The 26,531-nt window shown below is 35.7% G+C and overlaps 4 protein-coding genes across 4 annotated transcripts; 3 read left to right on the top strand and 1 right to left on the bottom strand.

Moving 5' to 3' along the window:
* Positions 1-2,956: 2,956 nt before the first annotated feature.
* Positions 2,957-7,134, top strand: LOC149957595 (uncharacterized). Its single transcript, XM_090165644.1, has 4 exons — positions 2,957-3,474; positions 3,542-5,866; positions 5,929-6,061; positions 6,687-7,134. Exons 1-4 carry the CDS (start codon positions 3,214-3,216, stop codon positions 6,962-6,964), a joined length of 2,997 nt encoding a protein of 998 aa, XP_090021770.1. The 5' UTR covers positions 2,957-3,213; the 3' UTR covers positions 6,965-7,134.
* A 15,408-nt stretch (positions 7,135-22,542) lies between these two features.
* LOC149957594 (uncharacterized) lies at positions 22,543-23,254 on the top strand. The gene is made up of 4 exons (XM_090167104.1): positions 22,543-22,631; positions 22,707-22,893; positions 22,963-23,142; positions 23,196-23,254. Exons 1-4 carry the CDS (start codon positions 22,587-22,589, stop codon positions 23,252-23,254), a joined length of 471 nt encoding a protein of 156 aa, XP_090023230.1. The 5' UTR covers positions 22,543-22,586.
* On the top strand, positions 23,186-23,827 carry LOC149957593 (uncharacterized). Its single transcript, XM_090167103.1, has 3 exons — positions 23,186-23,371; positions 23,432-23,577; positions 23,640-23,827. The coding sequence occupies exons 1-3, from the start codon at positions 23,361-23,363 to the stop codon at positions 23,825-23,827; spliced, it is 345 nt and encodes a 114-aa protein (XP_090023229.1). The 5' UTR covers positions 23,186-23,360.
* A 195-nt stretch (positions 23,828-24,022) lies between these two features.
* LOC149957592 (uncharacterized) lies at positions 24,023-24,853 on the bottom strand. Its single transcript, XM_090164843.1, has 3 exons — positions 24,577-24,853; positions 24,276-24,497; positions 24,023-24,180 (listed from the first exon to the last, which is right to left on the bottom strand). The coding sequence occupies exons 1-3, from the start codon at positions 24,729-24,731 to the stop codon at positions 24,024-24,026; spliced, it is 534 nt and encodes a 177-aa protein (XP_090020969.1). The 5' UTR covers positions 24,732-24,853; the 3' UTR covers position 24,023.
* Positions 24,854-26,531: the final 1,678 nt, after the last annotated feature.

Here is a 26,531-nt window from a genome sequence, read left to right as displayed (position 1 = left end):
ATTTTAAAATAGAGCGACAATTGGGGGAACGTGTTATTTTCGCTCGCTCTCCGAGAAGTTCGATAAAGGAACGAAACTTCTGTGAATTTTAAAATAGAGCGACAATTGGGGGAACGTGTTGTTTTCGCTCACTCTCCGAGAAGTTCGATAAATGAACGAAACTTCTGTGAATTTTAAAATTGAGCGACAATTGGGGGAACGTGTTATTTTCGCTCGCTCTCCGAGAAGTTCGATAAAGGAACGAAACTTCTGTGAATTTTAAAATAGAGCGACAATTGGGGGAACGTGTTGTTTTCGCACGCTCTCCGAGAAGTTCGATAAATGAACGAAACTTCTGTGAATTTTAAAATTGAGCGACAATTGGGGGAACGTGTTATTTTCGCTCGCTCTCCGAGAAGTTCGATAAAGGAACGAAACTTCTGTGAATTTTAAAATAGAGCGACAATTGGGGGAACGTGTTGTTTTCGCACGCTCTCCGAGAAGTTCGATAAAGGAACGAAACTTCTGTGAATTTTAAAATAGAGCGACAATTGGGGGAACGTGTTGTTTTCGCTCGCTCTCTGAGAAGTTCGATAAAATAACGAAACTTCTGTGAATTTTAAAATAGAGCGACAATTGGGGGAACGTGTTATTTTCGCTCGCTCTCCGAGAAGTTCGATAAAGGAACGAAACTTCTGTGAATTTTAAAATAGAGCGACAATTGGGGGAACGTGTTATTTTCGCTCGCTCTCCGAGAAGTTCGATAAAGGAACGAAACTTCTGTGAATTTTAAAATAGAGCGACAATTGGGGGAACGTGTTGTTTTCGCTCACTCTCCGAGAAGTTCGATAAATGAACGAAACTTCTGTGAATTTTAAAATTGAGCGACAATTGGGGGAACGTGTTATTTTCGCTCGCTCTCCGAGAAGTTCGATAAAGGAACGAAACTTCTGTGAATTTTAAAATAGAGCGACAATTGGGGGAACGTGTTGTTTTCGCACGCTCTCCGAGAAGTTCGATAAAGGAACGAAACTTCTGTGAATTTTAAAATAGAGCGACAATTGGGGGAACGTGTTGTTTTCGCTCGCTCTCTGAGAAGTTCGATAAAATAACGAAACTTCTGTGAATTTTAAAATAGAGCGACAATTGGGGGAACGTGTTATTTTCGCTCGCTCTCCGAGAAGTTCGATAAAGGAACGAAACTTCTGTTAATTTTAAAATAGAGCGACAATTGGGGGAACGTGTTATTTTCGCTCGCTCTCCGAGAAGTTCGATAAAGGAACGAAACTTCTGTGAATTTTAAAATAGAGCGACAATTGGGGGAACGTGTTGTTTTCGCTCACTCTCCGAGAAGTTCGATAAATGAACGAAACTTCTGTGAATTTTAAAATTGAGCGACAATTGGGGGAACGTGTTGTTTTCGCTCGCTCTCCGAGAAGCTAGATAAATAAATGAATCTAATCCGAATTTGGGAAAAAGCTTCATTTGTGCCAGTGTCGCCAATCGAGTTTAGTAAAGGAATATAGTCATAATAATTTTAATGACAAGTATATAAAAATTGATAAGGCGAAAGGATTCTTAGACGTATCGCTAGGTTTTTCGTATAGGAAATTTAATTTTTCCAATGGTTTTCCCTAAAATCTGGAATTCGCTCATCGGGTATGATTTTCGTCAACTCTTGTCAATACCTTTCACTCTTCGAAACTTTAATCTGACCTCGCAACAATAAAAATTTAAGGTAAAGTACTGTATATGAGCAAAAATCTATATTTATAAAATCTAATGTTTGTTTGTATGTTTGTATATTGGTGTGTTACTCTTTATGCATGCCCAAGATAATTGTCCGATTCGTAAGAAATTTGGTCTGCGGCGTTGTGACGCCTGCCGTCAGGTTTAGAAGGTGTCTTGAGTTTGCTAACCGTAGTTTTTGCCCGCGGGCCCAATAATCCGTGACCGCAAGACCGAAGCACCTTGACCTCGTGCTGTCAAGAGACGCGGGTATTCTCTCGCTCCCCGGGCCGGGGTAGACTTTGGATAGAATATAATTTATTGAACTGAGTTACATAAAAAGCGCAAAAACCAAACAAAAGAGATGAAAAATTGGCACCGGACGGAAACATTAATCCCACTGTGAAATGAATTTACATATTTCAATATTTTGAAAACCTAGAGGGAGTCTGCCTATAAAGCTAATAACCTTAGGATTATCAGGATATGCACACTTCTCAGGTATACGTATATTATACACTTCGGCTGTAGCTTTGTTATTATTGGGTTTAAAATTTTTTATCAAATGTATATACACTCAACTCATACGCCTTTAAACATAATATTAATTGTAGGCTTACAGGTGATAGTTCTTCGCATTCGTAATATATAATTATATTTTTGGTATAGATCCCGCATTGTAACTATTGTGAATATTGCCAGCAACTACAATGCCCATGAGAAGTCGGAATTTATAGGTGACCGTCGCTATCACTTGGGTGTAGAAAATCGGCATTTGGGTTTGATGATTTTCTATTTGGAATTGCTGGTTCTCTGAGAGAGTAATTTTTTATTTGGCCGACTGAATAAAACGATATAAGAGGCAATGCCGTGTCCAATTGGGCCTACCATTGACTGTACTTTTACCACCGTCTCCACCGACTCTTAACATTCACATACTTCGCCCGCCCCCCTCGACGAATTTCTGGCTACGCCATTGGTAGTAGGTTTGTTTAGGTTTTTACATAAAATGAGGGTTGCGTAACACTAGGAGACTTAACAGCCTTTGTTTTAATACGCCGCGCAAGACAGCGAGCGCCGAAAAATTTAAAAACAGGGATAGCGCGCTCAAAAAAAGCTCGTGTTGCGCAGAGTCTCCTTTCAACGAAAAACATTTCAAGAACCTTGTTAGTGAAGTTTATAAACGCGCATATAGTTTTTTACTAATTTAAAATACATCTAAGCGGACATCAGGATTTGATCATGGAGAAAGAAGGGAAGGAGGTGTTTTGAAAAGGGAAACTCTCCCAGGCTCGTGATGTGAGCCTCCCACAAACGGGAGAATGGGGAGGGTTGAAAACGTGGGGAGCGCATCCTGGTAAAATCTCAACAGGCGGCCGATTTCGTCAGCTCGCGCCATCTAGTGCATCTAGCTGGAATTGTAAAACAAGAAATCGAGTGTAAACAAACATGGAGGATCGCGTAGTAGGATTTTATTAGGTATAATTTAATTAAAATATCTTTATAATGGGAAAATATTGTGTGTATAGAAGATGTAGGAATTACAAAACCGCTCATCAATCTCAAAGTCAGGAAATAAAATATTATCCTGTACCTAAACCAAAGAAAAACTTTGAAAAATGTATGTTATGGGTTAAAGCGATTAACAGAGTGGATATAAACACTCATTACGATGTTAAACCACATCATTACGTATGCTCTAAGCATTTTGTTGGAGGCAATGGACCTACGGTAGAACATCCCGATCCAATTAAAGAAACACAAGAGGTAAGATTTTATTGTATATCTGTGTAAAGAAAGTGTGGCCAAATAATAATGAGTCTTTACAATATAGAACTACGTGGCTCTTGATTATGGTTATTCTCAAGAACAGCATGGCCGAATTGATTTAATCATAGAGAATGTTTACTCTGAAAGAAGTGAAGACATTTCCGCTCAAACCTGCGATAACAAAAATTGTAATGCAGGACAAGAAACTGTGAAAAGTGCTACCCATATAGAAAAAGCTGAACTTCTAAATGAAAGTATTGTACCACCACTCACTTCGTCTTTAGAAACTGTGAACCTTGACGCAACTTCAGCTTTAACATCCATCCAAAATTATCAGATAAATTCTCAGGTAGCGCTAAATGAAACAACCACCACTTTAAAAGATGTCAGAACACCATTGGATGTAATTGCAACATCTTCAGTATCGGACCCAGCATCTTCATTGGAATACATGTATGTTCCAACTAATCAATTAATGGAAGTGCATCCTCTTAAAAAATTTGCAAGACAATTTTTAATTCATCAGTTAGAAAATATAGATAACTGTGACTGGTCCATTGCTGTAATTCAAGAACCAGAATGCAATTTGCGTCGTATAAAATGTCTAAAGTTTAGAAAAGGCGATAACGGTTTAATTACGGTGGAAATACCTCCATGTTTAAAGCCAAGTGTTTATTTTTGCAACACATTACTTTCACCTGATCATAAGATGTTTTCATCAAGTTCAGTTGATTTTCATGTGCCATTTTTACAAGTGAAGGACTTGATAAACATTTTATTGGAAATCGAAAATTGGCAACCATGCCTTGGGATTTCAGGAGAACTGTTTGCCCATTTTAAAGATAAACTTTTAAAACCTGCGTATATTTGTGGAACTAGCCAAACAATACGATCAAGTAAATGTGAGCAATTATTCCTTGGCCAGTTTTCTCAAATTTGCACACCTTGTCGAGTAACGAAGGTAGTTTTACAAAATCGAAAACGAAGAGAAAAGAATAGGCCTACTTTTAAAAAAAGTACCAATCTACGATACATGACTAAAGACAGGATAAAAGATCAGTTCATTAGAGTTAATAAAAATAATAAAGCGTTGAAGAAAAGAAACAAGGAACTCGAATTAAAAGTTAAGAAGAGTTTTAAAAAAGACGGGTTTTTCATGTCGGAAGAAGAGAGTCAGGATTTTGAAGAAATTATTGCGAAAAACCCATTTAAGAGCAAATCAATATTTCAAAAGCTATTGATGCGCGAACAAATGAAATTAATTCAAAGAAAAAAATCCAGACCTAGAAAATGGCATCCGGCAATAGTGCAATGGTGTATTTCCATAAAAGCAAGGTCTGCGAGTGCTTATGAAGCTATGCGTCAAGCATTTTCTTTACCTTCGCAAAGAACGCTTTATAATTACTCTGTAGATCTTACTACAAAAAGTGGTTTCAACAAATCGGCTCTCTTGGAAATGAGACAAAGAATTGATGTCGATAATTTGGAAGACTACCAAAAGTATTTCACTCTAGTCATTGATGAAATCCAAATAAAACAGGATTTAGTGTTTAATAGCAGCACAGGACAACTAATTGGAGCCACCAATCTGAATCAATTCAGAAATAAAGTGACAGAATTAGAAGGCACCACAGATGATGGAAACATTCACTTGGCAAATCACATACTTCAGTTGATGGTTAGAGGACTGACAACTAACTTTAAATATCCGTATGCTTTTTTTCCCTGTGGAAATTTGCATGCGGAAGATTTATACTCTATAATTTGGGAGGGTATTGAAAATTTGCAGGCAGCTGGATTTCGAATTCTCGCTGTTGTATGTGACAAAGCGTCTTCAAATATGAAGTTAATTAAAATGTGTACAGAACTGGATCAAAAAGTAAACCATCATAAAGTAGGGTATCGAACCAAGAACCCATTGAGCAAGGGAGAAATGCTATATTTTGTTTCTGATGTGTGTCATAACATAAAGACTGCGAAGACTGGACTAAACAACAGCGGCAAAATGAAGAAACACAAAGATGGTTCACTTCAGCCAATTAGACTTTTGAAAAAAAATGGACAATTTCTCCTATGGAAACACATAGTTGACACTTTTGAAATAGATTCTAGTTCTCTGCTAAGGTTAGCGCCTAAGTTAACATACAATCACGTTTACCCAAATGCACATAGTTGCATGAGAGTAAAGCTTGCAACTCAGGTACTAAGTACGACTACTGCTAATGCCGTGGAAGAATTAATCGGGGATGAAGCTAAAGAGACTGTGAAGTTTCTACGAATGTTCGACACTTTTTTCGACATTCTAAATATTTCCAATACTTTTGCGTTTTTTACCAAGAAAAAACCCGCATTAGAACCATTCAAAAGTTTGGATGATTGGCGTTTTAAGGTATTATCCCTACAAAAGTAATAATTATATGTAATTACAATAATTTAATTTATATTTTCAAGTGGCTAGAAGATGAATTTCTTGGTTATTTACAAGATTGGGAAGATGAAGTACTCCGATTGGAAGTAGATGATGATTTTGACAAATCAAAAATGATTCTAAGCCGGGAAACTTTGGAGGGCATACGAATAACTGGTTAGTATAAAAAATAATCAATTATCATGGGTATCTGAGGGTTGCCACAATTTTGTCCACTTTCAAATTCCCCGACTTTTCCAGGTTTTCCCTGACCTTCTATAATACCATTTTCCCTGACCAACTTACATCAGCAAAAAATATCAAAATTTCATAGGAAACCAAATTTCCTTTAATTTGCATGTAATGTAAATTGACCAGAAATATTTAAGAAATTTAAAAATCACAGATCACCCAAAGAAATACATTTATAAATTTTCAAATCTAAATTCCCTGACTTTTTAAATAATTTCCAAATACTGAGGCAACCCTGAATAATAATAAACATATGCATAACAATGAATGATTATGGTTAATGATAGTCTGCCGTAGAGCCATTACATAATCAGAAGTTTCCAACTAGGAAACATTTTATTACCTTCACCAAAGGTACGATCAAAAAACATGTGTTTCAGTTTAGAAACACTAAGAGCAATTCTTTTTAGTCCTTAGTCACATTGGCGAAACAGACTATCATTAACAATTTCGCATTGAATGAAAAGAAAGTGTCATACTTATAACTATTATGTTACTTATGGTGTTATGAAAATTAAAATTTGGGATTTATTTTTTTTTATTACTTTAGTATACGCATCTATTGAGATTATAAAATTTTTGCTGAAAAAAGGAGCCCCTTATGTTTTAACAGCGAAGCTAAATCAAGATTTGGTGGAGAATTACTTCAGTAGACAGCGAGGATCCTGTGGTTCGGGTGAAAACCCCACAGTTAGCCAATATGGGCAGGGGGCAAAGAGACTAAAACTAATGAAATCCTTAATACCAAAAGCAAGAAATGGAAATTGTACTGCCACCAAAACTAAAAGAGCGCAAAGAAGAAAATCAGCTCGTGATGCTCTACGATAATTAAAAAATTAAATATTTGCTTTGAAAAAATATGAATTTATTGGGTTTACACAAACAGATCCTTAATCCTAATTACATTAAACACCTTTGCAAATTGTCTTACTCTTATTTATTTTGGTTTTCTGAGTTAAAACTTTGAGTTCTTTTCTGATGCCGCTGCTTGTTAGTGTGTCTTTCTTTGCAACCTGAACTGCATTTTTTATCATTCGGGTCAAACCCTTTAAATGGCAGTTAATGAGGATAGAAAAACATTTTCTCATAGCAGATTTGGAGTTTTCTTTCCCGTCCCCCCATAGTTTTTCCCATGTTTCTAATATAAAGATATCTTTTTCAAGATTGTCAATAATTTTGGAATTTCTCATTTCATTGTCTTTAAGTGGATCATCATATTTTACAAATGGCACAATTTTTGAACATACATGTTTGAAAAAGCTAAAAGCTGTTTCTGACAAGTATAAAGAGCCACCCCTATCCTGTTTTACTGTCCATTTGTGAAATGTCTGGTTCGCTTCACTCTTCTTTACTAAAGTATTACCCCAAAATTTGGGGCACTCATAAAGACCAATTAATTGATTAATTGTGTACCCCGCTATCTGATGAATAGTTTTAGTTTCTTTTTGTTTTGTTTCATCGCGACTTAATTTCGGAGTTTTAGATTTTAATATTGTGGTAATTGTTTGGCCTGCACTAGTCACTTTAAGTTTTTCTTTTTCCAAATAATTGGAATGTAGTTCATTGAAAAGGCGATGTGCAAAAATTGATACCACACAGTTTTGGTCACTGGAATTGAGATTTTGATATGGCTCGATTGTCTTAAATGATTTTTTTAATTCTTCCTTAAACTCTTCATTAATAAAAAGGTTGTGCCTTTTAGAAGTATAATTTGCTTTATCCATGAGACCAGTGTTAGTGTCTACGAACACTGATAAATGGTCAAAAGCTTCTTCTGAAATTGTACTAATTTTGCTTTTTTTGATTTCTTCTAATGCATCCTGTCATTAAACATAAAAATAGAATTAAATTACCATAAATTTTACTATTTTAGAAGGATATGACTGGGCTTCGCCTGGGCGTAGTTTGTATCCTCAATGGCGTAGTTTGGACGCTTGAAGTCTTTAGGAATCATCTCTAGCCATGACCAGACATGGCCTATAAATTAAATACTTACAATGACTGGTGTTGGTCTCCCAACGTAAGATACCTTATACAATTTACAGGCGTTAGATAAAATATGGCATAAATTTTCTTCCAAAAATTTTTTATCAAAAGCAATACCTGGCAAAATATTAAAAATTAAAAATCATTTAGCAATTCAATTGTTACCAAGTCTAAGTAATTATTCTTACCTGTTTCTATCTTTCGTTGCATTGCTTTAGTATTTTTCTTACGAATACCAATTTTGAAATAATTGTGATCATTTGGCTCCATCGTTGTTATTATTTTAAAACGCGCTTTGTTTAGAAACCGAGGAGTCCGAGGACCGCGTGGAAAAAGCGTTAACACGAAATTCAAAAAAAAATTCGTTAAATAATTCTTCGGTAGGTGAAGAGAGGGCGCGAACAAATGTTTTCAATATGCTCACGTGATTTATTTTTACCAGGCTTCCCTCTTTTTTTTATCCCCCTGCTCTCCCGCCTGTGGGAGTTATTTATTACGGGTAGGGAGCTAAAAGGACCGTACAAAACACCTCCTTCCCTTCTTTCTCCATGATTTGATATTAAAATATTTCTTTATTTTTTAAGAACGGTCAGTTTTACCGTTTTGGCGGCTTCAATTCTAGTTAGTGTTTTATACAAAAATACAATACAAATAAAATTAGGTGGTGACATCAATGAAAATCGACGCCAGTGTCTTGAACACCTGAGAAAGTGGGGCGTAGAGGAATCAGAAAATGGGACCAATGTGTCGAAATACCGCGCCAACTCGCTGACCATTTCCCCGTCTTCAAGAATCCTTGGCAATAGACAGTTTCAGCAAACCCATTTCCAGGCGTTTAGGTGAACGTCTACCAATCTCCTATACATTGCAGACGCTCGCGTCAACGTCTAGAAATCGGTCAGCTGAAACTGTTTAATGTCGACAACCAAGTGATGGGGCGAACGCGTTATATTAGAATGCATAGCGGTGTTCTTATGGTTTTACCCCTTGGCGTGAGATAATTAAGAGGGGAAGAAAATAAAATGAACCCCTTTTTCGACAGGGGGAAACGTTTTCCTGAAAGTAGACCTTTATGAAACCATTATAGACCTACACTAAAAGGTGGACAAAAATTTCAATTTACCATGTAGAATTCGAATTTATATGAAGACCAATCAAAGACCGCTGTTTTGTTACACGTCGTCAGAAATGCAGACGACGCGTAAATTGGAAACAAGCAACTACACATGACCAGATGGTGTTCTTCAAATAAATTCAAATTCTGCAGGATCGGTCGATATTTAGACAAAATATTTAGTATAGGTCTATAAACGCGAATTTCAGATAGATTTAAGAGAATTGACAAGTTAGCTTGACGAAATGATGGCTTCGAAAACAACAAACTAGAAGTTCTATAACTTTGTGGGAAACCAAATTTGGTTAGGTAAAAATGCAGTACTTCGGCTTTCTTGGCGAAAAATTAATAATTACGACTAGCACCTGTGAAATATTGTAAGCCTAAAGCGTCGGATAATATAAATATGAAGTCATTCTGAATTCACTGGTGACTAGTTAGAGCTGAAACTTTAAAATAAGTAAATAATCATGCAGCATTGTTTGAAAAATAAAGCCTGGTTTTCACTTATTTTAGGGGTTAAAATTCGGTGTCGACGGAAAACGTTTTTCTCATTTCCGCTCTGGGTCGGCGGTAAAGCAGCTATTTTTTACGGTAGATTTTTTGTGCCTGATCAGCACCTTTTCAACTATCGAAATTCTATAACCAATTAGATTTAATATTTTTTTAAATATCCGGTTCCGATTATGAAAATAATACTTCCGCCTTGATATCGAACAGTGGTATACAGCAGAAGTAAATAGGAGAAGTGGCCCTCTTCTAGATTTTGGAGAGGCTTTCTCAAATATTTAGCGCCTTTCATTTACGGCGGGAACTCGCGCATGAATACATTGTTCACAATAAATATTTTACTGTATTAAAAAAACGTCTCATTTTCAACTTTGTACAGTTAAGGATTACCAAGAGAGGAGAACTTTATATTGGATGTTAATAGCAGCTACTCTAATACTGCTTCATAACAAATAAAAAAAATTATACAGGGCCCTTTGATATCCTGCATGGGGCCCAAATGTTGTCGTTACGCTAGTGTCACAGCCCGATATAAAACATTCACCCTGTCACAAGATTTGCGATTGAAAGTACTCATAACAGAAAAAAGTCCGATATAAAACATTCACCCTGTCACAAGATTTGCGATTGAAAGTACTCATAACAGAAAAAAGTCCGATATAAAACATTCGCCCTGTCACAAGATTTGCGATTGAAAGTACTCATAACAGAAAAAAGTCCGAAATAAAAACATTCACCCTGTCACAAGATTTGCGATTGAAAGTACTCACAACAGAAAAAGTCCGACATAAAATCATTCACCCTGTATTACAAAATATCGATAGAAAGGATTTCAAAAATCATAGACCGATATAAAACATTCACTGTGTTCCAAAATTTGCGATTGAAAGTTTCCAATGGGAGCACTTTCACAACCACCGTGTATACCAAAACCAAAATTGTAACATAAACGTGCTATTTATAACAGATAAGAGAATTAAAAGAAATTAACACCTATTAACACCTCTTTAAAAGCTCTTCTGGGTTGCGGGAAATTCGAAAATCAAAGAAATCTGGATTGCGTGCCATTAAAATGTAAATGTACAAATGACCAACTTCTTCTTCTTCGATTTCAAAATTTTCAAAGATAGAAGCTAGGATTTGATATTCCCGATTGATTAACTTTTCGTTTGATTTTGTAACGCGAGTAATAAAGCGAAATTTGTTCAAATTTCAATGGCAAAGAAATGGCGGTTCCACTAAAATGGGCAAATGACCAACTTCTTGGCGTCCGATTTAAAAATAATTAACCATTACGACCAGGGTTTTCTATACCTAATCGATTAACGTATCGTTTGATTTGATATCGCAAGTGGATCGAGAGTAATCGAACGAACGGCGGTGGCGACGGCTGACTACACTGTACGTGAAACTAATACACTACAATCCCTATATAGGTACTGTGTGTAAAAATGAACCGAGGGGCAGGTCACTTCTTTGAATTTATTGATATTTAATTGAAAAGTTTATTTTTTACTTTTGATTTTCACTTTCAATTAAATCAACGGTTTTAGTCTTTAAAAAGGTAAGATGGAAAACCTTAAAATGGTGTAAATTACGCCATTCTTTTTAAAATGATTTTACACAGAACCTTGAAGGGTAATTTAAAAACATCGTATTGCGTAAAACAATAAAAACACTTATAAGAACCTTAAGGTTTCCAAAAATATCTCTGTAAAAGGTATTTCAAAATACCTTCACACAAAGGCTTAATTTAGTACTTCAGAAGGGTCGCAACCCGAAATTCTTATTTTTGTTTCTAAATAGCCACCTTTTTTAACAGTGTAGCCCCTTTTGGTACACACAATCCCGTAGATCACATTTAGTTATTAATTCTGGTCATTCTTAAGTATCACACTTCTTTGCTACGTCTGGTCATACGTTGTTTTGATAAGTGTCACACTTATTTGCTGGAATGTTTTTAATTTTTAGTGTCACACTTATTTATAATTTCTGGTCATCCGTTGTATTGATAAGTATAACACTCATTTGTTATTTGCTTTCATAAAAATTAAAAATTGCTTACGCCCGAAATGTGAAAGTTTGCAAATATTAAGAAATATTTCGTGGATAGTAATTAATAAATATACCGAGGCTCTAGGGATGCAACGGATAACCGGAACTGAGACTAAGTTGACTATCGTTCTAATATAAAAATGTATGATTGACTAGGTACCTAATAAATTTGAATTTGGATTTGACTTCTAGGTACCGTAACCGAAACCGATACTATAAAAATTTGATAACAATATCCGGAAAAAAAAATTATAACCGAGACCGGATCCGGAACCGAGTTTTGTATTATGATAAACTGTTCTTTAACGGTTCTATAACTTTTTACCACCAAGTTGAAAATTTACCGAGGAACCGGTTACATTTTAGGACCCGGAATCAAAACCGGAACCGATAATATCCAATTTTAATAACCTCAACCGGGGCCACGACCACGACCACGACCACGACCACGACCGATAAATTAAAAATTTAAGTACCGTAACCGTAAACGGAACCGATAAAGCGAAAATTTAAGAACTGGAACCAGAGCCGAGATAATCCAAAAAAATGGAACCGTTGCATCCCTACTAGACTCTTCAGGTGGGTTATTATTTGTGTACACTTATCTTATGATTTGGAATTTGCCGGGGTGAGGTTAAGCCCTTTACCGACGTTGCGGGATTTGGTATTCTTCACTTACGGTCCTTGTTTTTCAACCAAACCACGAAACCAATTACAGTATTTTCATTTATAGTTTATAAATCCAAATAAATATATCCCAATTTTGGAATTGAATTAATAAACATTATTTCTAAAATAGAATTAGTAAATCGAAATTAATTTCAAATTTTTTTTTCTGCATTTTATTTTTATTTTGAAATTTACAAAAAAAAGGTAAGAAAAAAAAACTAGAGGTGGACCAAATAGTCTTCCAGGGAAGCACCCGGCGGGAAGGTGTGCAACACCGAAGCGGCATTACCGCGTTGAACGGCGACCGCGATGCGCTGGATCAAGTATAAAACGGAGCGCGGTTCACCAGTGACGGAACGAATCCTACGGCCTATGGCGTGGATCAGCGCCAAACCCTCGCGGCCGAAGGAGCCAAGGGTTTCAATGGCCACCGGTTTAAACATATAGCGCTGCGCAAGCGCCGAGTATTTGGAGTTCTTCTTCGTTTCAGCTTGGGTAGCGGCCCAGAGAGGGGCTGTTGAAGAAGAACTCAAATACGAAGGAGCGAGAGGATCGGTACATGTGAAATCCCACACCAAGGATTTCCCTCCGGTCCACGGGATTAAAGACAAACCATCTGGCCGTTTTCCGTCGTCCCGAGACAAGCCAGACGGCTCCAAAATAGATGGAACACCCGCGGACGCGAGTGCCCGTTTCAAAATATCGTTGACGGCACTGTGGCGGGAGCGACGGCCCGAAATCTTTTTGCAGCTGAGGCCATGAGAACCGAAGGAGTCAACCAGGCTACCACAAACGCAGGAGTGCGGCACACAAATTGTAGCTCCCAACCGAAGGCCGACGGCTACACGAAAGGAATCATCAGAGAGATGGGTTCCAAGAGAAGGAGACGGAAGAACATTTAGCCACGCACCGGACTCAGCCGAAGAAACTGCGAGAAGACGCACTTTATAACGATCTGACGAAGCTCCTTCAGACAATAGCTTGGTGTTCAAGTCGAAAAAAGGTGTTTCCCAAGCGCTCTGGTGCCGCCAGTGATCTTGAGGGGGGAAAGTGGATTCCGAGGGAAGCTCCCTTTGCTGAAGCGCGTCGCGAAAAACCTGGTCCCCAGATGCGACTATGGAAGGGGGGGAAATTTGACGGACTAAATCCGCCGCGTTGGACTGCGATGAATTCGGAAATCGTAATTAATTTCAAATTGAATTAGGAAATCGTAATTAATTTCCAATTGAATTAGGAAATCGTAATTAATTTCAAATTGAATTAGGAAATCGTAATTAATTTCAAATTGAATTAGGAAATCGTAATTAATTTCAAATTGAATTAGGAAATTGTAATTTTGGAATTCAATTAGCAATGCAATTTTGCCAATAAGAAGTCTTGAGTTTTTTAAAAGGTACTACCAAGAGAAATTGCCTATATCACGTAGCACTTTGCAATAGGCCTTTTTATAATATAACACGAACAAATACATGTATAAAAGTGTTTAATCTTAGAGCGCGCGCGCTGGAACCGTTCTAGTTACGGCATTGAACAGTACGATGAATCTAACGTAATCACGCGACCTCTCTTTTTTATATAAAGAACTTTTCTACCTCTGATATAAATTATATTTTAGCGACCATTACCGAACGGCATAGAAAATGCGTCTTTCATTTAGCGAATGGTTTACAGAATTATTAATAACTGACCTTAGCGATAGTTATTTTATTTAACAAATTGAAACTAGCTCAAATTTTGGTTGTCTGACGAGAAATGAGAGCTAACGATTATGCGGAAAAGCGGATTGCGAACAACTCGGGAACGAGCGGCTCTCGAAAATTCTAGGTGGCCAGTCGATCTATGCGTACGAAAATTCCAGAGACGTTTGTTTCCCGAACTATTATCCCAAAACTCCTTCTAGAGACGCTCGATTAAAAACTGAAATTCCAAAGCTCGTTCAATAGAGACGTTCGCTCTTGTTCGAAATCCCCGTTGTAATTCCGCTCTCACTCGCGAACGGCTGCCGTAAAACGTTAAAAGGCGCTTCAGATTCAGTGAGCGAGATTTTTCAAAACGAACCATTTCGGAAAATGCCCACCAGTGTAAGTCTGAAGAATAGCATTTTATTTAAAGAAATTTAAACTAGCTCAAAATTTCGTTGTCTGACGAGAAATGAGAGCGAAAGATTCTGCAGAAAAGCGGATTCCGAACAACTCCTGAAAAAGCGGCTTTCGTTATTTTTAGAGGGTGGTCGCTCTATTCGTACGAAAATTCTAGGTTAGAACTGAATGAGATCCCACGGCGAAAAGATTGGTTCGCTTCTCGAACTTTCTTCCAAAATTCGTTCTAGAGACGTTCGCTTACCGAACTATTACTCAAAACTCTTTCCAGAGAACAGTTTGCTTCCCGAACTATAATTCCAAAACTCCTTCTAGAGACGTTCGCTTAACGAACTTTTATTCCAAAGCTCGTTCTATAGAGACGGTCGCTCTTGTTCGGAAATCCCCGTTGTAAATCAGTTCTCGTTCGCGAACGACTGCCGTAAAACGTTTTAATGCGCTTCAGATTCAGTGAGCGAAATTTTTTCAAAATGAACCATTTCGGAAAATGCCCACCTCTGAAATCTACTTAAACAAAATGTCCTTAGCTATATATCAGGATATTTAATCCATCGCTGTTTTTCAAACCACCAATGCTCCTCTTGCCTCAGCCAACTCAAAAAGAACGATCCAATTATTGATCCTACAAATGTGCTCTCCTTCTTCAAGTCTTTCAAAACAACAAAGAACTCTTCTTTTGGTAGCCTTATAGTACCTACTGACAATTTTTTAAAGTTTATTACAGAAACAAATGAGGTATTTGATACAAGCTTTAAACTACTATCTCAAATGACAAATGTCAAAGAGCGTATGGAAAGATTTATTACACGTCGAATTGAAAAGACTTAGTTTCAAGCTTCAATAGATTCAACATGTCCGACTGTATTTCAAAACATGATAAGTTTCTTCGTTGAGTTTTGCATACACAGTGCCCTGAAAAAACCAGATCTCGATCATGATTACCAAAAGACACAGAAAAGACTGGACAGGAAATTGATGAAGATACAGCACTAAACACATACCTCATATTCGTCTTTTTTTAACTACTTCGAAGCTTTATCTTATATATTTATTTTCATTAAGTTATTTAATCTTATTTCATTTCAAATATATTAATTTCTATTATTATTGCTGTTAGGCCTTGGCTATTTATGTTTCCCATTATTTTAGGCTGTTAAAAAGAATTGACACTTCAATATTCAAATATAATAATATTTAAAAAATAATTAGTTGTTCTTACTTGCGTCATAAATTCACATGAAACAACCATTTCACATTTTATTTATTTTTTTTAGTATCAGAAATAAGAAAATAATCGGTGCCATATTCCGGATCTAACAAAAATCTTCTAAAAATATTTAACTATAACGACACCCTGTAGTGGGATCCCGAACTTCATTTGTAATTTCTTCTATTCGCGCGTGCGTCAAAAACTGGTAACGAAATTTTAACATTGCGGGAATAGGAAGAGACGCCTCTCAGTAGCGAAGCGACTTTACCCTCTCTGGTTATACCTTTTAATAGGCCAGAGTTTTTAAATAGTGGAACTTTTATTTCTGAAATAAATTTATCAATTAATTCGAAATAGGTACGATAATGGCGGCGCCCAGTAAACGTTTCTAAAAAGAGTGTATTGGAAGAAGTAAAAAAGGTAAACTTAAGAAATGCCTCATCTAGATTTTGTTTTGAAAACATTTCCGGCATGCAAGACAAATTAAAATTTTACACTGGTTTTAAATCAGCAGAGGATTTCAATAATTTATATCAGTTCCATGAGTATGATTTACCAAATTTAAACTTATATAATAGTGCTAAGGCTTACGAACGAAAGAAACCAAGACACCAATCTACCCAAGGAAGACCTCTCATGTGTTGATTTTAAAAACCAATTATTCCTAGTTTTGGATTGTTAGAAGAAGATTTAGGTTACCGTTTTGGGATTAGCACCCAAACCGTGAGCAATATTTGGATAACGTGGGTAGATTTGTTATATCAAAGACTAAGTGGCATTCCTATTTGGGCATCTCGTAAAGTAGTTGATGATTCCATGCCGCAGTCGTTTAAAGCATTATACCCGACTACAAGATTGATTATTGATGCTACTGAAATATTTATTGAGAAACCGGACCATTATACGACACAAGCAGATACTTATTCCCAATATAAAAAACACAATACTGCAAAAGGCCTTCTTGGTATTACGCCCAATAGTCTTACTAAGGGCCCGTTCCAGAGACATTTTCAAAACTCTCGTAAGTTAAAAAGTTACGAGAGCAAATCTACGAAACCCGAACTCTCGTATCTTAAACGCGTTCCAGAGACAACTTTTCAAGAATTCGTAAACTCCCGCTCTCGTATCTTTCGCCTTTTTTTTTAATAAGCTCCGCCCCCCGCCATAGCCAATAGAAACGCCGGAAAATATCGGTGGGAAGCGGGTTTCTTCAAGCGCTTAGTTAAGCCTTAGCTTTGACTTGTTATTTATTTCATGTAAACAGTGGCAATTTTCCACTTTCGACTTTCAGTTATTTTACTATATATATTAAACTTTATTTACATATTTTCAAATTTTGTTGTTATTTACATTTGTTTTTATATAGCATTTACATTTATTATTCATAAGTTTTACGCGAAATTGTTTTAAAAATTGGGCAAGCAAAGGAGGAGTGCAAAATGCAAAGAAGTTTAACCAAGGTTGAAGGAAAGGGAAGAAATTGTGGCTGAGGTAGAATATGTTTGGTCAACAGAGTTATGAGAATAGTGAAGGGCCAAGATATCATAAGGATCAGGAAAGTCCAACACTAGCCAGAACAAGTGGTGTTTTTATTGGTATGCCAAGTGCGGGGTGTTTTCACATTACTCCTACGAGTACTCCACCGAACGTGGATGGTAGTGCTCCCTTTCATTTGGCTTCAAAGAGACGGCAAAATATTTCTAGAAAGTAGAGGTTATCAATATTTAATTGAGCTTCCCATATTGATGACAACACAATTAAATAAAAACAAAGATTGACAAAGCAAAATATTGCCAATGAAATGGGTATAATTAGAAAAAATCAGTTTAGGTATATTACTTACTAGCAGCATGGATTATTTAATCCATGCTAGCAGATATAACTCAGTTACATTTTTAAATAGATGCCAGGGCTGAAAAACCACTTCTAGATCCGCCTAGGCCAACGGTAGGAGAAATTTCAAAAGTGGTATTGTTAACGTTGCTCTTTTCCTACATTCCCGGAAAAACAGATTGACATAAATTTACATATAAGTAATAATTTGGTATACGTGTTAAAGGTAATAAAAGAAGCCATAAGAAACATCAAACATTACCTGTGTCCTCCGAACCCATTGCTACTAGCAATGCTGAAACATTAGACAACGTTGCCCTGTCAGTAGTAAATAATCAAGAACGATTGAATGGGCTTTAGAAAATGATTCTAAACGAAATGGTAGCTCAACATCTTCAATTTTCTCTCTCCTTTTTGAGTAATTTGGACAATACCAATAAAATTCTGGTGGCCATACACAACTCTCTTGTTCGGACTGAAAAGGAAATTTAACTTCAGTGATCTCGCCTTTATAAACGAATAATTAATAACCCTGAAACATAATTACATTAACCAGTAGTATGTCTACTCCTTTAAATAAACTTAATGAATATTACTGATTACCTTTTCTCTAGCTTTCAGATGTAAAACTTCCCACAACAATGAAACTTATTTCTTTATTATTGTCAGCTGACCAAAGTTTTGGTGATTTTTTTAACGGAGCTGTCTCCATCTGGTTTTTCTCTTAAGATCAGTTTGGCGGTAGATTTGAATTTAATTTGGATATTTTACAAAGGTGGTTATCACCTTCCTGTAATTTTTTATCCATAAAAGCAGTTAGGGCTTCAAAAAACATTGCATTAAGTATTTTTGGGAGTTTTTTATCATTGGGTATCAGGTCAAAAGGGAGATGTGTTTCCTTTCTCTTTAAATGATAGCTACAATTATAAATAAATACTTCTATTTGAGGAATTAAATAATTTTTATTATAAGTGGAGCATATGTAAAAATATTAAGGTGTAATACAAAAAATTATTTGGCTGTTGAAGTTTACACTGTGAACGATTCGACAAACACTCAACTTGATAATAATTCGCCGTCTTTCCAAAACAAATACAGCACATGATTATGCGGATCTGCAATAAGATAATTTTAAATTTATTAAAACGAAAAGATAGCTCTTTCTTTGTTTCGTTTTATTATTAAATAAAAATTAGTGGTAAAGGAATTCTTACCTGCGTAGCGGAATCTATGGAGCGCCCTTCAATTCAGGCCTCGGCCATTCCCATTTGTAGCGCAATAAACGCGGTTTCAGGTAAATGTTTCATTATTAGTGCCAAAAATCATTTTTTTTAAATCAATTCTTAGTATTGGGACACTCACGATACATTATTTTCAGCGGGATGTCTGTTTCGATGTTGTTTACACCTTGATTTATCTCGTTAGCTCGAAGAAATTCCACCGCCATTTTCTAAAAAATGATTATTTTCGCCTCCAAACGCAGTTACGAGAGCTCTACGACAGCTCCTGAGCTGTCGTAGAAGATACTAGACTTTTTGTCTCGGTAAAACGTCTCTGGAACGCGTTTTTGAAAAAGTTTCGTATTTCTACTAGACACGCCCCCTTTTTCGTAACTTTACGAAAGTTTTTCGTCTCTGGAACGGGCCCTAAGACTATGGTTTTATTACATTTATTTCTGAACTATCACCAGGTAGAATCTCTGATAAAGAGATAACGTTAGAAAGTGGATTGTTGGACCTTTTAGAGCAGGGAGATACACCTTTTTGCTTTTTATTTCGCGCATGCGCTTACGGTCCAATGTTTCTTAGAAGCAGACGACGCCATATCCCTCCGTATGTTAACTATGGATAACGAATGTTTAGTGAAACTTATAATAAAACGTTGAAAGTATTATACACAAGTTTAGGAATTAAATTTAAATGAAAAAAAGTGATTATATTACTGAATTAAAGAAAAAAGAGCGAAAACGAGACAATATTACATGTAAGTGGTAACAGGTACGGTTTGCCGGAAGAGATCATGATGAAAATCTAGGCCTTGACGAAAACGTGGATGTTGTTCGGCTTTCTATTTCTACAGAAGTTGGAAAGCACATTTAACTATTTTGTTAAAATTTGAGGAAGCTCTACAATTTTTTTAAGAATTTGATATGTGCAATGGTTATTGGAGGAATGCTCTAGTAAAAGAAAAGCTCCAACTACAATATCTAAGGAATCCAAAAAGAACAAGCCTGAAATTTTGCTACCCTTCCTTCAACTCTACTACAAATTACATCTGTTGATATTTACAATTATATGAAAAATCGATCATTGACAACAACAGCAATAAGCATTTCAAAGGGTTTGAAAAAGCAGTGGCCCATCTTGAAGCGAACGATATTATCGGTGGGTTAGAATCGAGTGTGGTGAGTTGATAGTGATATCGATTAATTTATTCCTGCCTTAATTTGTGACTAATTTTTCATTCTAAATAAATAAATTTATGGGCAGTTTCTTAACTTTCTTTACATCAAATCAAGATGTTACCCATCTAGGAGATCCGTCAGTTACCTTGTGGTTATGGTACTTGACCTAGAGGCGTACTGTGGGTAAATGGTACCCGGTTCTAGACAAAACAAATTATAAATAGCTTTGATATTTTAAAGATAGGAGTGTTTTTGGCGCACGGTTCAAAATGTACCCCTGAACCCGGGCTGGTACGCCTCGGACTTGACAATTTTTATAGAACTATTTGTGGTGGGGCTTGCGATTTGGTTATTGGGTATAATTGTGTTCTTTTATTTTCTGTAACTTATTAGCAAGTTCTAAAATTTTTTTAATGGTTTATAATTTTATATTTTTTGTATATTATAACATCAGAGTCATGTACGTGCGCTACTCTTTTACATGGAAAGGTACACCAGAGTGGAAAATTAACTCAAACCACTTCATTAGGATTACTAAGGATTTAAGTTTTAAGAGATTAAAAATTCTAAACTCCTATATTTTATTTTTATAGGAAATTTAAAAATTATTTCAATGTTATATAAAATTATACAGCTAACTAAAACAAAGTTCCTTTCTAAGCTCTTTTATAGTTTTTTTTTATACATTAATATTTGACTCGGATTAGAATTGTGAGATTTCTAACATTGATTTTGTGAAATGGAAATGTAAAATATATTCTATTTTTCTATGGTATATTGTTGGTGAATATTAAACAGCTCCTGTTGTAAGTTAGAAACCAACAAATCTAGAAATTTAAAAAACATTTTTGAAGAAAATCAGTTAAAGGTTACATTTAAGAAAGACGTACTTTGCCGCAATACACGCTTCTATCTCTGGCGTCTCCCAAAACGGGCGAAAAGGGGGAAATAACGGCGCTTGGTGCGCTGACGTCAAAAATGGGAATTCCTCTCTCTATCAGGCTCCGTCACAGAGATCGTCTACGGTACTTCCGCGCTTTAGCCTTTTAGGGCCTTACTTTGAGTTAACCCTTGCCTAATTTTATTGTTATTTTTTAATATTCTAATACTTAAATTAAATAAGTATGGTGGTTTACTGCAATGCGTACGGTTGTAATTCGGCTTATAGCAAGGGAAAGAATAGTTTTTTCAAGTTTCCTCTGGATAAGACATCGCTATTAAAAATATGGGTGTCTAAAGTAAAAAGAAAGAACTTTAAACCCACGAAGCACTCGAGATTATGTCAAAAACATTTCGAAACTAATTGTTTTGAAACAAATACAAACGCTGAATTTCTTCAAAGTCTTGGTGTTGATAGCACTTTTTGGCCTAAACGGATGTTAGTTAAAGGAGCAATTCCGAATATCTTTGCATACCAAAAAGAAAAGGAAACCAAACGTCCAAGGAGTCTTATATCAAAAAGGCAAAAGAAACTTGTAAGAATTATCCAGGGTTATATTATATTAAAAGATTTAAAAACGTTGTTCAATAATTTAGGAAATAGAACACATTCTGGGTGAGGCTGAGACCGAGGCTAATACAATTGGAGTGGTGTCAAATGCAGAGATGTCAGTTGAGGAAGTTATAACTTTGAACCCTACTCCAAATCCTATATCAATCCAGTCTGATATGAAAGATGCTTTTACTATGATGGATCTACAGTTCAAATCCAGAAAAGTACAAACGGTTAAGATTAATAAGCATTTCCGTTCAAAAAGTACGCAAACTATCGAGAAAAGTCAATCTGAAAACAAGCTACCTATGCCAGAGGAATTGAAGCCCTCTTGCAGTTGTCAATCTAAGGATTATGCTGATTCTAGTACTCAATACTACTCAAGTGATATTAAAAATGAAGATTGCAACCCAGATGACCTTAATACCTCATTTTACGAACCCTCTTCGGAATCAGAGTAATGGAAAATATTTTTATATCTCCTTTCATTTAAATGTGTCTTAAACAATGCTTTATTTAAAAACAGGAGTGATTCTGACTTTGATATTGAGGAAGAGTTACCCGAAGGTCCGGCTGGAGGAAAAAAGTTCATAGTGTTTATGAGTAACCTCATGCAACTCTTCACATTCTGCGAAAATTAAATATATTAAGGGGTCAATGGTGTGCATCGAATCTCTTTGTGTGAATGGACACTCTCAATGCTGGTATAGTCAACCTCTCGATGGAAAACTGCCCATTGGAAATTTGTTATTAGCAGCTGGCATGTTGTTTAACGGAAACCATCCGACTAATATCATTCGAATGCTCAAAACATTAAACATTCAATGCCTTTCATTGTCAACCTACTATTTAATCCAGAAATATTATTTATATCCGTCTATAATGGAGGTGTGGAAGAAGGAAGAAGCTGATAACATTGCAGAGTGTTTAACATTGGAAGGTAACGTTAATTTCGGAGGCGATTCAAGATGCGACAGCCCGGTTATTAATTTTTAAACGTGATTAAGTGCCTCTCTGAAATACAAACAAAAAAAATATCCATTCAGGTCATAATGCAAAATTTGGGAGTTATTCTATCATGAACCTAAAAACAAATAAAATTGTCACTTTTCAATTAGTCCAGGTAACAATATACTCATTTTGAACTTACCCTCACTGCTATAAGACTATTTATAATTTCGTATCATTCTTTTTATAGTCAAATGAAGTTGCCAACTCCAACGCAATGGAATTTGAAGGGTTGAAGAGATGCTTGAAAGTTATTGAATCTCGTGGGGTGAAAATAACAAGGTTGATAACAGACCGGCATCTACAAATTACCAAGTACATGAGGGAAACGAGATACGACATAGTCCACGAATTTGATCCTTGGCATGTTTCTAAAAGTAATAGGTCTTAATTTATATTCTAATATTATAATTGAAATAGTTAACTTGAACTATTGGTTTTTCCAGGTCTGAAGAAAAAGCTAGCTGCTGCGAGTAGAATCAAGGATTGTGCCGTAATAGCAGACTGGATCCAAAGTATAACCAACCATCTGTATTTCTGCGCTGCGAGTAACACTAAATGGCTCAGTCTTCCAAATCACATTTCAAATTTACATAAAAATCACCCAGGGAGCTCATTTAAAAAATGTTTGCATGGACTTTTGGATAAAAAAACAGAAAGAAAAAAAAACTTGGATAAGACAGGGAACCTTGGCTCACCTTCAAGTTGCAAAAATTGTTGAAGCGAAAAGGCTATTGAAAGATGTTGAATTAACTTCCGGATATGGAGGGACAAGTTCGCTTGAGGGGTACCACGCTACTTTGTTGTCCAATGCCCCTAAAAATACACATTTTTTTACGAAGGAATGCAATCGAGGTCAATATAAAATTTTTATATGTATTATAAATCGATTTACTATTCACTTCATTTAAATAGGCTAGCTTTATCCGCTCTCCATCACAATGAAAATTGTCAAAAAGATATAAAGAAATTTGGTGACGTAGACCAGTGTACGTATCGATTCTCCAAAGCCAATAAAGGAAAACCTACTTTGGTATTTCGAAAGGAGGATTCTACCTATGGTGAGATTATTAAATTTATTTGTGATATTTTGAGAAAAAAATTAAAATATTTTTAATTTTAGGTTATGTCGAAACGCTATACCAAAAGGTTCTAGAAATGAGAAAGATTTATCCCACTTACGAAGAAGCTAATAAGTCTTTGGGAAAAGATATTGTACCACCTCCCCTTTCATATTCATATGATCACCCACCTAAAGAAGAATTACTTACAAAATTTACAAGCAGATTTTGCCAAAAAAAAGTAGTTTGATGATTCTTTAACAGTCTGACTGATTAAAAAATTCTAATTTTATTTTAAATTTGTAAAAAGTTTTAAAAATGACAACCCTTGTAAATTATTTTAAAAATGAGACTAGTTTATTAAACTCCTGGAGCATTTACTTTTTCATGACAAATATAACTGAACATTTTCTAAAGAATTTGACTAAATCTCTTATCACTAAAATTTAAACATGTAGATATCCTTGGTAAGTGTCATCTGGTGAGGGAAATCTTGCACGAATGCGAGAGATAACACATGATGGAATCACTACTCTCAATCGCTCACCCAGATTTTTGTAAATCATGCCAACAAATTGCCTGTAGGCTGTATATCTGAATCGTCTAAAAACAAAAACAATAATGAAATAATTTTTATAATATAATTATGAAAACCAAACTTATACATTGACAAATTATTTGTCAATGGTTATACATACGCATTTGGATCATTGTTAGGTAACCCAAGCCTTCTTATAAAGTTCCGGGCATATAATCGGTACGCTGTGTTTAAAACATAAATGTTTAGGCACACTGCCTCAAATCCAGGGTGCAGAGTAATGCACGAGACTTCTTCCATTTTATTTCTAACTTCTCTCTGCTCTACACAGCACGTACACTCATCCTCCGTTGCCATAGCTTTACAATTTGTACATCTACACCTAATTGGCATTCATTTAAAATTAATCACATGGTTGAAACCAATTAAATAATTGAATAAATGAAAATAAATACACTCACCAGGTATTCACTTCTGCATCTAAGCGGTGGCCATAATCATCTGAATCATCAGAATCATTTGATTCATTATAACTATAATTTTCCGATATATCAGACTCACTAGAACTACTACTATTTCTTTCTGGCTCAAATCTATATGGTTCTATTTGTTGCATCGCTAAAATTTAAAATTAAATCACTCGAAATTTAGGACTACCGACCACGAAGTTTAAATTGCCGCTTAGGAAGTTTCCCGCCTGTGACGTCGGCCTTAATAAAAACACGTGACCACTAGCGTTTTCCCGTTTTGGAGTGAATCATGTCGTCTGCTTAAATATCCCCTTTCTAATGCAAATTAAAAATTAATTACGGTCACAAAATAATAAATGAACTGTTTTTAGGATATATTATACTCTAAGCTTCACGAAAAAATAGGTTTTTATTTTTATTAAATGTAACCTTTAATTACTTCGTAATATTTAAAAATGTTTAATTACATTGGTACTAATTTTAAACATGATTTAATTTTTGGAATGATTCTGACTAATATAAGGCTCAGATTGGGCTCAACTGCAAATTGTAGACTCGGAATAAATTTAAGACTCGAATTGGACTTTGTCTCATCATGACAGCGATAAATTAATCCACAACAAAAAGCTTCCTTTTTTGAAATAATAATAAAACTTTGTCATTTCATCATTGCCTCTTATTTTTTCTACTCCTCAAATCTTCCTTGTTTCCTCTTTCAGTGCTCTAATTATCTCTCGTAAAGTTCGGTTCTCAAATTCAGGTTCATGTAGTCTGTCTGGGTTCCTTTAGAACAAAACTTAAATCGAAAAGCCTCGGGTAGTAGGTTAACTTCCGTAGGCACATTTCCATTAACTTCTGGATACAATTTTCATGCAAATTATCTATTGGTGATATGGTTGTCTTTTTAATACTATCTTGTGGTTGTGAACGGTGGAACGAGTTTTCAACTTCTTTAGAATAGTTTTCCATATTATCTTCTATGGTTATATCTCTACAAGTGACATGTAATTATTATGAAAATTTAGTGAAAGTCTTTGCTGGTGAACCAATTCATTCATAAAAACTTTATACTCTTCCTAGAAAGAAGGCATAATCAAATAATCTCTAGAAATTTAAGTTACTAAAAAGGCTTAAGTTTAGGAACCAATTTCATTTAATATATCGTAACTAACCAATTTCATATTTATTCTTATCTAGCTGCCTTTGTCCCCACTAATTCACGTTTTGATTGGAGTATTATTATACTAGATGGTAAATTTAGCGTTGGAATCCAGTCAGTATCCTTATTCCTTAGGCTCCGAATATGTCTGCTACAAACCATAGCTGCACACCAAGACTTGGTCTCGGGCTCAGTCTCACCAAACTTTTAGTTTGGCCTTAGTCTCGTCTCGGTCTCACAATAATTTCTCCAAAAACACGAGAGCTCGTCTCGGGCTCATAAGTTTTTTTCCTTAATACGAGAGCTCGTCTCGGGCTCATCAATATTTTTTTTAAACACGAGAGCTCGTCTCGGGCTCATATTTTTTATCTCCTAAACACAGGAGCTCGTCTCGAACTCACAATTCCTCTCCCTAAACATTTGAGTTTGTCTCGGGCTCATACTTATTTATGTTACTAACAAAGGCTCGAGTCAGTCTCATAAGAATTTGCGTAACTCGCGGGGTTCATTTAAGTCTGTTATATTTATAATATAATATATTAATATTTTTTTTATATTGATATATAAATCCTAAGTCTAACTAAAAATAAATAGGGGGAGAAAGTCTGGCACTTGGGTCCAGCCGCACGACGTCTTATTTGAGGGGTAAAATTTTTGGGCTTCGGAAATGACTTCCCCCTCGCCTCTTTACAGGGACACAAAGGTATCGGTTGTACTCCGCCACGATGAAAAATAGTTCTCTATAAAATATGTGAATATTAAACTTTTGCTTTCGATAATTTGGTTA

Source organism: Leiobunum rupestre, chromosome 2 (genome assembly GCF_980474605.1).
Source record: "Leiobunum rupestre chromosome 2, qqLeiRupe1.1.hap1, whole genome shotgun sequence".
In the NCBI taxonomy this organism is placed as follows: Eukaryota; Metazoa; Arthropoda; class Arachnida; order Opiliones; family Sclerosomatidae; genus Leiobunum; species Leiobunum rupestre.
The sequence above is the reverse complement of the archived record's forward strand: the minus strand, read 5'-3'. Positions and strand labels throughout refer to the sequence as shown.